General features: G+C 34.6%; 1 protein-coding gene across 9 annotated transcripts in view; it reads right to left on the reverse strand.

Moving 5' to 3' along the window:
* LOC118748172 (polyhomeotic-proximal chromatin protein) overlaps positions 1 to 15,508 on the reverse strand; it is a 428,336-nt gene that overhangs the window by 30,892 nt on the left and 381,936 nt on the right. For 2 of the 9 annotated variants that reach the window (XM_036482526.1, XM_036482524.1), the window contains exons 10-14: positions 13,833 to 14,322; positions 11,966 to 12,029; positions 11,681 to 11,734; positions 4,240 to 4,311; positions 69 to 223 (exon numbers count right to left, since the gene is read on the reverse strand). In XM_036482526.1, the coding sequence (XP_036338419.1) occupies positions 69 to 223; positions 4,240 to 4,311; positions 11,681 to 11,734; positions 11,966 to 12,029; positions 13,833 to 14,322 (835 nt within the window). Of the gene's footprint in view, positions 1 to 14; positions 224 to 4,239; positions 4,312 to 11,680; positions 11,735 to 11,965; positions 12,030 to 13,832; positions 14,323 to 15,508 lie in introns of all 9 variants that reach the window. The other 7 variants (XM_036482528.1, XM_036482532.1, XM_036482530.1 and 4 more) reach the window with 5 other exon arrangements.

Consider the following 15,508-nt stretch of genomic DNA (forward strand, 5'->3'; position numbering starts at 1 on the left):
GGATTAGTGGCTATGTTGCGAATTTGCGCGTAATAATTAGAGTCTGCACACTTTCAAGCGAAACTTACCCCGCGACGGTGGCGTAACCGGCCAGTGCTGGCTGTGCAGCGGCGGCAGCAGCGCCATAAGCAGCCCTAGCCGCCACAGCCGTATATGTGGTGGCAGCCGTTGCGTACGCCTGCTGTGCTTGAGACAGCGGAGTCTTTAGCAGCGGTGCTGTAGCCTGCAATGGTCGGAGACAAAGAGGGTTAAAGGCGTATATAAAACGAAAACGAAAACGAAAAACGCCAGCGAAATACTGACGAAGGATGATAAGGAAGGTGGTGAGGGGACTGTTAAACGTTACGGCAAACGAACGGACTATCGAGTGAGGCACTGCGTGTGACTAAAGGTATAAAGCAGCTAAGGAGTAAGAGGAGGATGCAGCAACATCTACTAGAACATATGTATTAGTATTTAATAATTTGCTGAAATATGCATGTATGTACATAGGACATATGTATAAAGCATTTACAAAATGGTTTAGTAGAGACATAGACGGAGGGAGGGAACTGGATAGTGGAATGTAAGAAATACTCTAATATGAAAAAAGATGGGGAAATGGAGGTAACGGAAAACAAAAAATTATTTTAAATACATACTTATTATAATAAAATAGTCTAAAATGCATGCTTAATTTATCAATAACATTTAATAATAAAGAACTTGAATACAACAATGTGCGATAAAGTGTGGATTTGTCCCATACAACAGCAACACCTGGAATGTCAAGCCAAGCCAACCATTAACCAATATATACATACATACTGTTTATATTTAAAAAGCACTAAATTATTTGAAATAAGGTAAACAGTGGAAACGAATATAGTAACAAATCACGATTGAGGGAATACAAAGGTTGCGCCTGATCTCGGACCGCCATTTCTCTCTTAACGAATTTGACAGAATCGTTGTTTGCATGACGTCACACTTGTGCCACTTGTTTACGCTTTCCTTTCTTCTTCCATTCTTGCTCACGTTTTGGCATTTCTCTCTCGCAATTGCACCAGTGTGACGTCACACAAAAGTTATTCTCAAAAATCCTCTCTGATCGGCGCAATCTTGCATTCTATCATTCTTGGTATCAAATAATATATATTTATACATACGTACATACATACATACATATATGCAAGAATGATAGAATACAAGATTGCGCCGATCAGAGAGGATTTTTGAGAATAACTTTTGTTGACGTCACACTGGTGCAATTGGGAGAGCGGAATGCCAAAACGTGAGCAAGAATGGAAGAAGAAGAAAAAATGTTGCAAGGAAAACGTAAACAAGTTGCACAAGTGTGACGCCATGCAAACAACGATTCTGTCAAATTCGTTAAGAGAGGAATAGCGGTCCGAGATCGGCGCAACCTTTGTATTCTCTCAATCGTGACATATATGTATTTATGTATGTACATATGTATATGTATATGAGTTAAAAAGATTTTATGTAAACATAACGAAGACATGCCTGCAACAACTAGTACTAAATTATAAGTAAATAATGAACAGTCACATATGTATGTGTGCACATTAGGGTGGTCCAAAAATGCACGCGAATAAGAGAAGTCGGAATTTTTATGCTAGAATATACCGAACGAATATACCTCTATTTTTTGTTTTGCAATCAAAAAATATTTAGAGGTTGCTCAAAGCGCTCATAGTTTCCCATGTATTTTATATGGGGGAAAAAACACTTTCTGTAGAAATGGAATATAATTCGATCGGAAAACTTTGTTTCTCTTCAGGATATTCCCAATAATAATACGCAATTATTTATTTAACAAATATTTTCTAGTGACTATATTTTATAGGTCCGCCAAAGCCTCCAGAAAATGTCAGAAAATACAATGGGGGCATGAATAAAAAATTATTTAGTATTAAAAATTGGTCAAATAAACAAGTGGGTATTGTTATTGGAAGTGTCCTGAAGACAAGCAGTTTTCCGCACGAAAAATATCGATTTTCAAGAATTCGAAACCATTTCTAGGAAATTGTTTTTTCCCATATAAAATACATGGAAAACTTTCAGCTCTTTGAGCGACCCCTCTGAATATTTTTTGATTTAAAAATAAAAAATTAAGGGTATATTTTTTCGATATAGAACAACACCCCCTAGGGGTGAGAGCATTAAAATTCCAACTTTACTTGATGAGGACCACTTAATGTATGTACATACATACATTCAAATGAGTCCATATATATACTTTTGGTCAACTTATTAAGTTAGTGGCATTTTGACCAGTATTGGCCATTTTTCTTTTGTTTATTTATAGCCCACACTATCTTCAAAAGAGGCAAAACTCAAAAATCAGATCCGAATTTATAACTTGTGGATGGAGCATAGTAAACGGGAATTAAAACAAAAACAGATATAACAGTAGTTTTCTGGTTAGATAATTAATACGTATAATCATAAAGAAAAAAATATTTGCATTAATTGAAGACAAATCCTACGGATTGATTTATGCAAAAATTGGATCTATATCCAGCGAGTCCGAAATTTAGATTTACATATATGGCATTTGTTGCATAAAGAGCTATACTTTTATATAAAAATTGTTAACCTTAAAAAAAGCTAAAGAAAAGTAGTTAAAACTGGTAAAAATCTTCTTTTGTCGCGGGATGTACGAATAGCAACTACGCGGCTGAGAAACAATAAAGCTGTTAGAACGGACATCCTTAATACCAGCCGAGCTATTCAATCAAAGTGGCGAGGAGTTGCATGCATCAACCCTAATGCAGAATATGGTCAGATGAACGCATAGCCCGGCGACTGGAATTTAAGTGTGTTCCGTGTAATCCACCAACTACCACGGGATCAGCCTTCCAAGCATGGGTTACAAGATCTTGCCGAGTGTATTGTGTGAAAGACTGAACACCACCGTCAACGAACTGAGTGGCTTTGGGCCAATCAAATACAGGATACCTACCATCTATTTGTTGACATGAATGCCACTTTAACGAAAAGAAGATGTCTCGATTTAGTTTCCCCGATAAACTAATACGTCTGCCTAAAATGACGTTGAGCAATACCACCAGGGCACAATAGACCTAAGGTCGCAGTGCACAGCCTCTAACATTCTATCTAATACCACCAGCTCCGTCAGAATTGGAAAAGACCTCTCCGAGCCGGTTTCTACCAAACGGGGTTCCAGACAGGGCGACTCCCTTTCATGTGATTTCTTTAATATGATGCTTCGAGGAGATATTAACAGCCAAACGACTGAATCTTTCGCGCACAATTCTTTACAAAAACGTACAATTGCTGGGGTATGCCGATGACATCGACAACATCAGTAAAAACAAGGGCAATGAATGTTCTACCTTCTCGGGATTATATAGATAAATAAAGCGATTTGGTGGTGAAGAGGACAAAACGTCACACAAACCGTCAGAGCATAAGCGTATTGTCACCCACGTCACTCTAGACAGTTATTTACAAGTTTGAAAAAGTAGACGACTTCGTTTATTTGGAAGCCAGTATTAACACCAATTATAATGTCAGCCTTGAAATCCAACGGAGAATCACTCCACTCTTGCCAACAAGTGCTACTTTGGGCTGAGTAGGCAATTGACAAGTAAAGTCCTTTCTCGTCTTACAAAATCACTCGCATAACTCACTCATCATGCCAGTGCTGGTGTATAAAAATTGAAAACATTTTTAACAAAATTTCAAACTTAAAAAAAAAATTAGGTACGCAACATGCCCTTTTTTGTATGTTCTATAACTAAATAGGATATATGTACAACTAAATATTTACATACATAAATATGTACCTAAAAATTTTCCAAACATTCTGGAAAAAATATAAAATTTTGCTAAACATTTTTTTAATTTTAATAGTTTCTGTTCAAAGTTTGTAATGTGAATTTACATACATATATACTTTTTGTTATACAAATGAGCTAGACTTTATAAAAGATTTATAAATAAAAAAAAAAACAAAAGAAAAATTGCCAAAACTGGTAAAAATGCCACCAACTCAATTGAGTTGACCACATATCAAGGCATATATTTATTTATAAATTCAACAAAAATTGTTGCTAAAAATAATAACGGGGCTTTTAAAATTAGATGCAAACAAGAAAACTTCATTCAACACATTAAGAAATTTCGAACCCAATTTGATAATTAATAATAAAAAAAAAAAACAATATGCCAGTTGTAGCGTTTTGAAAAAATTTTGAATATTTCGTTTACCAAAACGTTTTGTGGAACCGGAATGCGGTTGATCGTATGTGGGGAACTGTTTAGCGTTGTCACAGTGCGGCGCTGTAAGTTTTCAAGTAGATTATATGATAGAGATTGTTTTTGTTGTATATTATGGTTACTCAGTTTAAGATACGAGTGTATTACATATGTACATAAATAATATGGAACATCACAACAATTAGGTGAAAAGTATTTAGTCTATGCTAGCAGATATTTATTTAAAAGTACAAGTAAAATCAATATTAAATATACAAAGCAATAAATAATAAAACAATGCACAATTATTAGCATAAAATATTAAAGTTCTATAATGCGTATAACCACTGTATCAACGCCGGAATTTTCGAAATTAAAATGAGGTTATTAGTTTCAAAATCTCAATACAAAAATCATAATTTAGAATAGTTATCCAATAAGTGGAATGCATTTGAGTTGGCCAACAAAAAAGCGTTTGAAGAAAGATACAATTATGCTCTCTCTTATACAATCTGTATGCATGTAGTGTATTTATGTATGTATGTATGTATGTCCTTGCGAATACAAGTAAAGTACATATGTATATTATAAGTGGTTACATATCTAGTACATAGTACATATGTACATACAGAAACGGCTCGACATTATGGACACTCGAGAAACTGGACATAGCCATATCTGATTAACTTAATGTAGTATTTATTAAGAATGGACTTATTAAGAATAGAAATAACGCCGGATTTCTATTAGCATTTTTACGCGCGTTTAGAAGTAAAAACCAAACACAAGGTCCACTGCGAGGTCAGCTTCTTATCGACGTAAAAGGGGATTGAAAAAAAAGCGAAACAATTGCTCTAATATCCCCACAAGGAAAAATTAATCATGCATGATGCACAACGCTAAAAATAACGGAATTCTGAAGGCCTCAAATGTTTTGGAAAAATATACATATAAAAAATGATGGCCATCTCTTTAGTTTTGATGGCTCCAATGGATGTATTAAGCATTTTCACGCTTTTTGAAAGTAAAAACGATGTTTGACTGCATATTAGGGTAATAGAAATTTTGATTTTTCGAATATCGAATAAACCGGATTATTTTTTCGAACAAACCGGTTTTTTTCATGTCAATCAAATACTAACCTCTCAATAAAGGTTTCGAGTTTTTCGAAATTTTCAAGGCTTTTCCAATTTAAGGAAAATAATTTAAAAATTTTATACTAGTTTACTTGGGGATTAACAGTATATCATACATATGTGTTTTGATGTTGCTGGGACCGGACGGAAACCATGTAATTTTTAAGCAAAAAACAAAACCCACTTCATTCTCATATAAAAATTGCATAGTACCGTTAATTTCTTCATGCCCACATGATCGGATCTAAACCAAATTATTGTGGGACTACCCTTGAAGCAGCACCTTACCGATAGAAGTTATCGGTTGACGTGGTCCAGAGTTATGCGGTAACATACATAAAAAAAAAAATCCGATAAATTGATAACCTTCTCCTTTTTTTTTGAAGTCGGTTAAAAATATGACCAGACCTGAATTTTTCACTCACTTATTAGTTTTACTTTTGATCTAAAATTATCCAATTACATCAAATCAAATCAATTAAGTTACATACTAGTAAGTCAGTTTGCTCGTAAATGTTGCGTTAAAACGGGGCTAACACAAACATATGTTTTTTCGGCGAGAAAGCAAAACTTGCCGATAGGAGCGAAAGTGATTTATTGATAAAATATGTTACACAAAGTCGAGGTAGTCAGTCGGCACATAATCACTGAACGTTGAATTTCTGCTCTGTACAAGTGCAAACCTATGCAGTTATTGAGAAGCAGTGGCCCTTAATTCCGCAATGGCAGATGCATAAGGGTACGATTTAAATAATTTAGTATTTAATAACTTGTTTATGAAAATTCCTTAATACTTTTAGACTGAGGGCCCACCGTCAAAATTCACTACGTTCGACCAACAGTGTCGAATGTTTTTCAACTGTTAGTACTCATTTATCATTTAGAGAGCCTGGACAGAGTCTGTATTTATGCTTAAAATTTATAATAGTGAGTAGAAAACGAATGTATACTATTTAGTACCGTATGAAATCCTGTTCTGATGCTTTGGCCCATGCAATTTTTTATATTTATTTTTTGATGCATTTTTATACCCATCGAGAAACAATTCAAATCTTATACCAAATTAAAGTTTAAACATTTCTATATTAGAAAGCCAACCAGGACCAGGTCTACGAATATTCAAAATGCTTGGCACGAAACTTTCCATTTCATAAATTCTTATGCTATCACTAAAAAAAAAGCTACAGTCATGGAATTCAAGGATAAACCAATAACACTGTACGGCAAAATCAACTTTTTTCTTGGTATTGGACCAAACCAATTTTTTTTTAAGAGATTGTGTCATAGGTAAAACAGTGATTTCTCCGTTTTTCGAAATTGGCCTCCGAAATCGAGATGTGGGCCTTCGAAGTTCAAAATAGGACCTTTGGTAAAAAATTATATTTAATTATTGCATGTAAATAACTAAAAACCTAAAAATATGGACGTAATCCTAAGACTTTTGATGGTGGGCTCTTGGACTATTTATGTGATGTAAGACCTGAATCACTGGCATGTTCTTTTTTTGATGGTGACATTACTCTCGAACTAAAGGAAAAGATCAGCCAATAAAAATAATGTCGATGAAACAGAAGAAGAGATGTCTCCATCTAAAAGAATTAACTACTGTCGAAAATTGTTAACCAAAAGAATTGCATCAATTTATTTGTGCGGAAACGAAAATATGCATTTTTACCCAGTTTGAGATAAGCCTTTTTAACTTCAACTGTATTCGACTGTCTAGTCTCCCATGAGCAATATAAAGGGGCGAAATACATGGTAGGAAACATTGAAGTTGTGAATGATACAGCGGCTAAGTTCAGTGGAAGGACCAGAAGCAGGTCATTTTGCAAATGGTGTCCAATTACCGAAAAAAAAATATCAACATACAATTCGAGTTATTGACATGTAAATATACTGTAGTAGGAAGCAATTCAGCGGCGAGTTACTACACGCATTTATTATTTTAACCCGCTTACAGTACGTGCTAATCTTGGTCTATTATTTTTTATTTTGAAGTAAAAAAAAAAATAAAAAATTAGGGAGTGCTCAAAGCGCTCAAAGTTTTCCATGTATTTTATATGGGGAAATAAAAACTTTTCGTAGAAATAGTGTAGAATTCTTGAAAATAAGTATTTTTCAATCGGAAAACTTTGCTTATCTTCAGGAAATTCTCAGTAATAATACCGCATTGTTTCTTTAACCATTTACTCATGGTAACTATAAAAAAATGCAATGGGGGGACCAATAAAAAATCTTTAATATTAATGTTTGAAGTCTCCTGAAGAGAACGACATTTTTCCGATCGAAAAATATTGGTTTTCAAGAATTTTATACCATTTCTACGAAAAGTTGTTTTTCCCCCATATAAAATACCTGGACGATTTTGAGGGCGGTGAGCACTCCCTAAATATTTTTTGATTTCAAAATTGTCGAATTTGTCATAAAAAACCACTATAACGGAGTTCATATGGTGTCAAAATGAGTAATCTTGTCTTAGCGTGAAAATTTGTATAACGGTTAAGAATATGTTTTGGTGATTTGTAAGCAACCACAAACTTTATCTGACCGGTAAAAAAATTGATGACTTATACAAAAGTAATTCAATATGTGTATGTATATGCATATGTACATATGTATGTATGTTGTAGGGCTGGGAGTTCTATCCGGATTTTTTGACTATTTCGAATTTTTGAATAAAAAATCCGAATATTCGGATATCTGAATAGTGTATAGATATTCGGATATTCGAATCTAAAAATTAGCAATAAAATAACAATTGTTTGTGTATTAATGAAGTGTTCTATTACATATTTATTTGGCAACTCGATAGATTAAATTTTATGAATCCATACAAATACGGTTTAGAATATCCGAGTTGTCTCAGCCCTAGTATGTATTGTGTATGTATATGTGTTTTTATGTGTGTCTTTACATACATAAATGAAATAATGCGATTCGTTTTATAGTACAATTTTATAAAGAACGAATTATGTATGTATATACGTATGTACATATCGGACGTTTAATTACACTGGATCACAAATTTGTGTTTTTTGTTCACCACATGCCCCTATCCATTTCCAATGTAGAATCGCTCGTTGACCAGTGCTGCCAACTATCTTTAGCTATGAGCTGCCATATTGTGGGTAAAAAAAAAAATGCCAAAATGTGCCTAATAGAAAAATAAAAGTGCCAAAAATGGTGCCATCCTTTTTAATCCTCCCCATTTAGCAATCAAATAAGAACCACATTTCTAAAACAAAAGTGCAATGCCAAATAAGATAGACCAGTTGAATAATCTTTAGAAATTAGAAAATTTTAGTTGAGAAAAAGGAAATGTATTGAAATATTCCTATTTTCCAAAAGTGCCATTTGGGAACTTTGTGCCAATTTGTGAAAAATTAAGTGCCATTTGGTTTAAAATAGGGCACGGTTTGAGCCAAGTTGGCAGCCCTGTCGTTGACTCCGAAAATCGCGTTGATTGTTTTTCTATGGATGAGGTTTCGAGATATTTTCAATTTGCCGTTATTCGTTAGGTGGACCTAATGACATACATATCGCACGTTTATTAATATAGAGATGTAATTCAAAATTGACATTTTTGGGGATTCATCATACAATTAGTAAGCTCAATAAGGAGAATATTCCCAGCCTAACAGATGACTAAACTTCCCAAAAATTTGCGAAGATATGTGTATTTGCATCTGTCTTTTTAACCGACTTCCAAAAAAGGGGGAGGTTATCAGTTCGTCGGAATATTTTTTTATTTATTTTTTATTTATTTTTATTATTTTTTATGTATGTTACCGCATAACTGGACCACGTCAACCGATTTCGATAATTCTTTTTGCATCGGAAAGGTAGTGTCTCAGAGGTGATCCCATACTAATATGGTTAAATCCGATCAGTGGAAGTCGGTTTTTTTTTTGCTAAAAATTACTTGTGGTATATCAACTGTATGAATTGATTAAACTTTGATTGAAATTTTGAAATAATTATGTATATTATAAAGCGTGTTGAGTTTTTTTAAGTATTCGTAATGTTGTTCGAGCTAATTTTTTTGTTATTTTTCTACCGGGGGAATACCGGGGAAATGTTTACTTATTTGTGCAACGATTTTGGGGTGTGGGCGGAGCGGGAGGGTCATCGACACCCAAATCCCCCTAAACGAAATAGGATGGTCCCCGCTTTATGAAAACTCACCACCCTCTCACATTTGGGGACATTTGGATTTTTTGCAAAAGGATTATAACCTTCACTAAGTAGAATTTTCCTTTGTGTGTTGCCGAAGAAGAGGGGTTGAACACCTTTTGCAGAGATATTTCGTGAATATTTTTTGTTTGACAGCTCAGCTCGGAAATTTGCAAAAAAAAATACCATATTTCCAACCGACAATATTAATGAATTAGTGCACAGATATAGTAAATTGTGTTTCATAACAAAGCGTGAACTCTTGTCTGCAAGTGTGTGTAACAGTTTTTTGATTCGAATCACGCGTTTGGACACAGCAACCCAAAATCGTTGTACAAATATATAAACAGTACCCAACTATCGTTCAAGCTTTAATCACAGCTTCAAAATTTAAGAAAATTCAACAAATTTTCATTAAAATTTCAACTTTTTAATCTGAATTTTTAGCCCATACAATTTTGGTCGCGTTTATTTTTGAGAATTTTTTGGTTGGATACTGCCTTTGCGTTTTTTTTTTTTTTATACAGCAAGTGCTATACTTACAAAAACGGGCGTTTATTTTTTTAAATTTGTTGCGAACGGTCTCCCGCATTTTATTTCATACGAAATTCATTCTAATGCCCTGTATGCAGCTCTCTGTGTGTGTGTGTGTGTCCAAAGAATTTTGACATTTTTGATACTTCACATCCTGTTGCCTCACTCTTTCCTCAAGAAATAATGGAACGGGCAAATATTTCTGTTGCAAACCTGGGTGGCCTTGAATTTTAGAAAACCGTAGTAGAAAGCGTAGCAAATTCCTTAAGAACTGCGTACTGCCTTAAGGAAATTTGACTCAAGAAAATTTCTTAGCCATTTCTTGTACGTCATTTAATATGGAGTTTTTGCTTTTCTTGAGAGCTGCATACAGGCCTTTATATGGAAAAAAGTGCAATTAATTCTTTTTTGTATGAAATATAAGCAGGAATTGTTACGCATACGCCATGTACATATGTATGAGTAATACACCTTTGTCCTCATATTTCATAAAAAAATCTTTGCGTATTTCCCTGTTAGATAAAGTTTGAGAATTTTTTTCATTTTTTTTTTAGCAAAAAACAAAAAATCTGGAATGATTAATTAATTTTTCAGAAACTATCATGCCTATCGTAAAGTGATGTATACGCGGTCTATGGAGAATTTCGATAGATTTCGTTTGTCAATTAAGATAGTTGAATTGGTTCGTAAGATATACATACGGTGAATAACGGTAAATTGAATCTCGAACACTTATCCACGGAGCGAGCAATTCTACATAGGAATTGAACAGTTAATAATAGTTATTTAATGCTCAATAAAAAAGTTTATGTTTGTAGTTTGAAGATTTTTATATTACTGATTTTAAAAACTTTTCATTTAGAAATTCAAATAAAATCTAAGAACAATTGAACAACAAATAAAAATTTTACACGTATAAAGGAAGAAGGTATTTATACCCTACAGCATCCAGTGTGCATTTTTGCTGTAAACCAGTGTTATGTATATAGCGAGTTAATTCAAAATTTACGTTTTTGGAGATTTTATCATACAATTAATAAGCTTGATAAGGAGAGTATGTTAAGTCAATCAGATAACTAAACTTCCCAAAAAACCGAAGATGTGTATGTACATACATAGATATGTCTATTTCCATCGGTTTTCTGGCAATTCATCTAAACGCGTAAATGCCTCGGCAACCATGTAAACCTCGTAAACTTACTTAATTTTGTATGGAAAAACGGTTTATTGACGAGGTTTTCGCGGCTACGGGGCATTTACGCGTTTTCATGAATAAGCATTCTATATACATATTATTAAACGTGCGATATGTAGTTCCGTATGTACACATTATGTATAAAATGCACATACATACGTACCTAAATACATATGTACGTACGATGACTTATGAAAATTGTATGATTAGTAATTCAGACCAAAACTAATGAAAATCAGGTACATACAAATACAAATACGAAAAAAAAAAAATTTATTAGAAAATTGAAAATTGCAGAATTGGCGCAAAACCCCAAAATGAAATCGTAAACTAAAGTGGATTTTATGAAAAGTGAGAATAACGCTGACACATAAAGAGTTACGGGTACTAGGGGAATCAATAATTGGGAAATTACATTTAGAATGGCTGCTGGCTGTGCGGCTGGAACTTCCGAGACCGGTTTGGCTGCCTGTAAAATTTGTATTACGATATGTAAATTTTCAAAACTCACACTTTAGATAAGACACCACTAATTAATAATTAATCCGTAATTTTATATCTAAGTAAGACTTAACGCTAATTATACGTATAATTTATAAAATTTCATTTAAAGATGATTGTACCAATATCAGTTAATAGTAAGTGTTCATTTTGGAATACTAAAATGATATTTGTTTTTGTTGCATTTTTGCAAATTTACCTGGAATCGCAAATTTGGATCGGCGGAAGCTGCAGCGGCTGCTAAGAAGGGATCATAGTAAACGCTGTAGGAGATATATAAAAGATATTATGTTAGATTTCAAAAGTCAGATGCCATCGATCACTAAATTCGATAATGAGAGTGGGGTACTTAAAAGCAAAATTCAAACATCCCCTGCCTTGTTTGACTTATTTTATTTTATTATTCCGAGAAGGCTTATCGAATGTCTCCAATCCATGGAGAACCTCGCAGTTCGCAGTTGTACGTATAGCGCACGATTCATACTAACGGTACATATGTACTTAGGCTCACTTTTTCGCTATTAAATGAGCTTAATAAAAACAATACTCAGAAGGAGTACATTATATGTACATATGTACATATGTATGATGGATATATGTATTTATTTAGCACCTCCATTATGCAAAAATATTAAACATCAATTTCAATTAGACCGATTTCAGGGCTACGCTCTATATAATTTCCCTAATCCTGACCCTAAATCTAGGAAAAAACCCATTTCTTATGAAAGCAGTTCGCTTCTCTAAAACAAAAAACAAAAAAAAAAACCTTAAAACTTCCCTGACCTTTCACCTCAATCACTTTTAAATTGACTAAAGATTAGCAGGTTTAATATTTGAAATGATTTTCATGAATGAGCTCCAAGCAGATAAAAAATATTCGAGAAAAAATGTTGGAATTCGCCAATGCGATAAATCGGGCGATCAGCTAAATAAATGCTTACAAGAAGTACAAAAACAACTAAACACCGTGCAGCTAAAGTGGAAAAACAAAAAAAAAAAAAAATATTAAAACTTGCATATGCATTTGAAAATAGAGCTGCATTCGAATTATACATCTATCTTAGCCCACAAAGCATCAATCTTGAATCTTCTATGGCTATTCACTAAGAACTGGCTTTTGCCGATCGACACACACGCAGGCGGCCAGCTCGAACTTCATTCAATACGTGCGTGCGTTCCTACATATATACATATTTAGGGCATTCACAAAAAATGATTAGAATAAACATAGATAGCTGTAGCTCAACTGTTTATATTTGTGTACGGTTTTTAAATGGATATTTACTGTTAGATAAAATATAGCCATAATCAAAAATACAAACTTTGCTTCGAGACACTCACACCTCATTCAAAGAATTCAATTAATTAAGTGTTAAAAAATGCAGTACTTTAATGTGGCGAAAATCGATATACATACATATGTACATAAGTATGAGCATACGAATATATGCATGTAAACACACAAGGAGGAGGTTGGGAAAGCAGGATATACATATGTATGTATGTATGTAGGTAAGTAAATATAAAGTCATGCTGGAGTAGGATCTGGTGCATAATCATCAAACACATTCTGTATCTACATTCTCGCGTACATATGTAGACATGTATGTATGTATGTACTTGCATGTATGCTACAAAATAAATGAAGGCATATGTACACTGTATGTAAATGCACACATTCGTAAACGTAAAGGTGCGTATACGCGCACATACATACATACATAAATAGCAAAACTTTGGCTTTGTATATGCAATATGAAAAAAGCTTTGTTTTAAAGACAATAACAATATGTAATTTTTTTTTTTAGTCACGGCTATCTAAGAAGAAATATGTAAATAACTAAGTAAGTAAAGCTACTGCTCATACAAGAACTTCCTAAACGGATTCATAAGCAAAATATTGCTGATAAATAAGTGGTTTTGAATTAAAAACAAAGAGTTGGTTTACTCAAACTTATGATATGGCTAAGCAAACATACATACATACGTACAAAAATACAATAATAGGGTATACGCATACAAACAAACAATGTAGATAAATCGCTCTTTATTATTGTACTTACGGTGTGAATCCGTGCAAGGCGGTACCGGCTGCATTTGCTGCGGCGGCAATCGATGCAGCAGCAGCAGCGGATGGCGTCTGTGCGGCCGCGCCTGTGGCGCCCAAGCGAGCTGCGTATGCAGCTGCTGCAGCGTTGGCCGCCTGCGGAGTGTTGGCTGCAGCGGCTGCAGCTGATTGGGCCAGCGATTGCAGTTGCTGCTGGGCGGCGGCGCTATTCTGTATCGCGGCGGCGGCAGCGGCATGGGCCTGATTTGTGGCGTTTGCGGACTGCATGTGCAGCGCCTGCTGCATTCCCAATTGGTGGTGCGCCGCTTGTTGCGCGGCGTGGTGCGAATGGTGGTGTGCCTGGTGATGATGGTGATGGTGATGCTGTTGTTGCTGGGCGGCCACAGCGACGGCGGCCAATGCTGGGTTGAATGGCGCCCCTACAACTCCCATATGACTGCGTTGGATGGCGACGCCACGCATGGCGGCGGCAGCAGCTACCGTTGCTGGTTTGTGGGGGGCGCGCAGATTCAGAGAGTGCAGAGATGCACAGTCAGTCCAGAGTGTGTTGCGTGTATTGAGTTCGTTGTTGTTGAATGTCCGCGTTTGAGACCAGCATCGAAAACCGGTATCGAATAACAATCGAATACAACAACCAAACAGTTTGTGAATTTGTGTGCGTGCGTGTGTGAGCATGAGTATAAAGTACAGTACGCATGTTTGTGTGTTATTAGACGTGAATGCAATATTCGGGGCGGCAGGTGTCGCGCGACACGAAGCGCGTTCATTGTTCATTGTTCATTTTGTTCGTGCGTGAGTAGATATTGTTTGGGTGTTTGTTTGCGCATGTGTTTTGTTTGTTGTCGTTGTATGTTCGATGATTTATTGTTTCAGTTTGTTTATGATTTGCAAAAAGAAGAAAAATAGAAAAGAAAAGAACGAAAAACGCATGCGGTTAGTTTTGCTCATCGTCTGTTTTTCTACATACATAGCTTCTCGTATATGTAGGTATATAAGTGTTGACTTGACAAATACATACTGATATTGTAACTTTGATAAAAAAGTATGTGAATCTAAGTAACCGGAAAGTACAGATTACAATATACATTATATACATTTATAAATACAAAAAGTAGCGGCTTCAAATGACGCACAAACACACACTGCTTAAATGGACGTACAAATTTATTAAAATTTACGTTTAACTAAAATTTGCATACATATAAGTATGGATAAAGCAAAAACCACGCAACGTTCGCTCCGTTCGCTTGTCTCACTAACGTTTTCCATAATACCACAAAATAAATGTAAAAATGCTAAATTTGATATCAGAAAAAAATTCCCAATACGCTAATCAATCCTCATAAAAATCCTTAAATGAAAAAGCGAAAAGTGCATTATTCGTAAAGACAGACTCCAGACGTAAGCGATTACGGCTTTTTGCTACAGATAGATGTTTATGTACATACATTCTATATATGTATATGTACATACATACATACATGACCCTGTGGTCAGCTGATAAAGTTATGTGACATTTTGACTAGTTTTGTTCATTTTTCTTTTGTTAATTTATTTTTTGTTTTTGGTAAAATTCTAGCACATTACATAATAAGCGCCATATAAATTCACATTTCAAACATTGTACAAAAATTATACAAATTGAACAAACTTTTATTAATTGCCACCCAA

The sequence above is a fragment of the Rhagoletis pomonella genome, unplaced genomic scaffold (genome assembly GCF_013731165.1).
Source record: "Rhagoletis pomonella isolate Grant_MI unplaced genomic scaffold, Rhpom_1.0 Rhpom_scaffold_00012, whole genome shotgun sequence".
NCBI lineage: Eukaryota > Metazoa > Arthropoda > Insecta > Diptera > Tephritidae > Rhagoletis > Rhagoletis pomonella.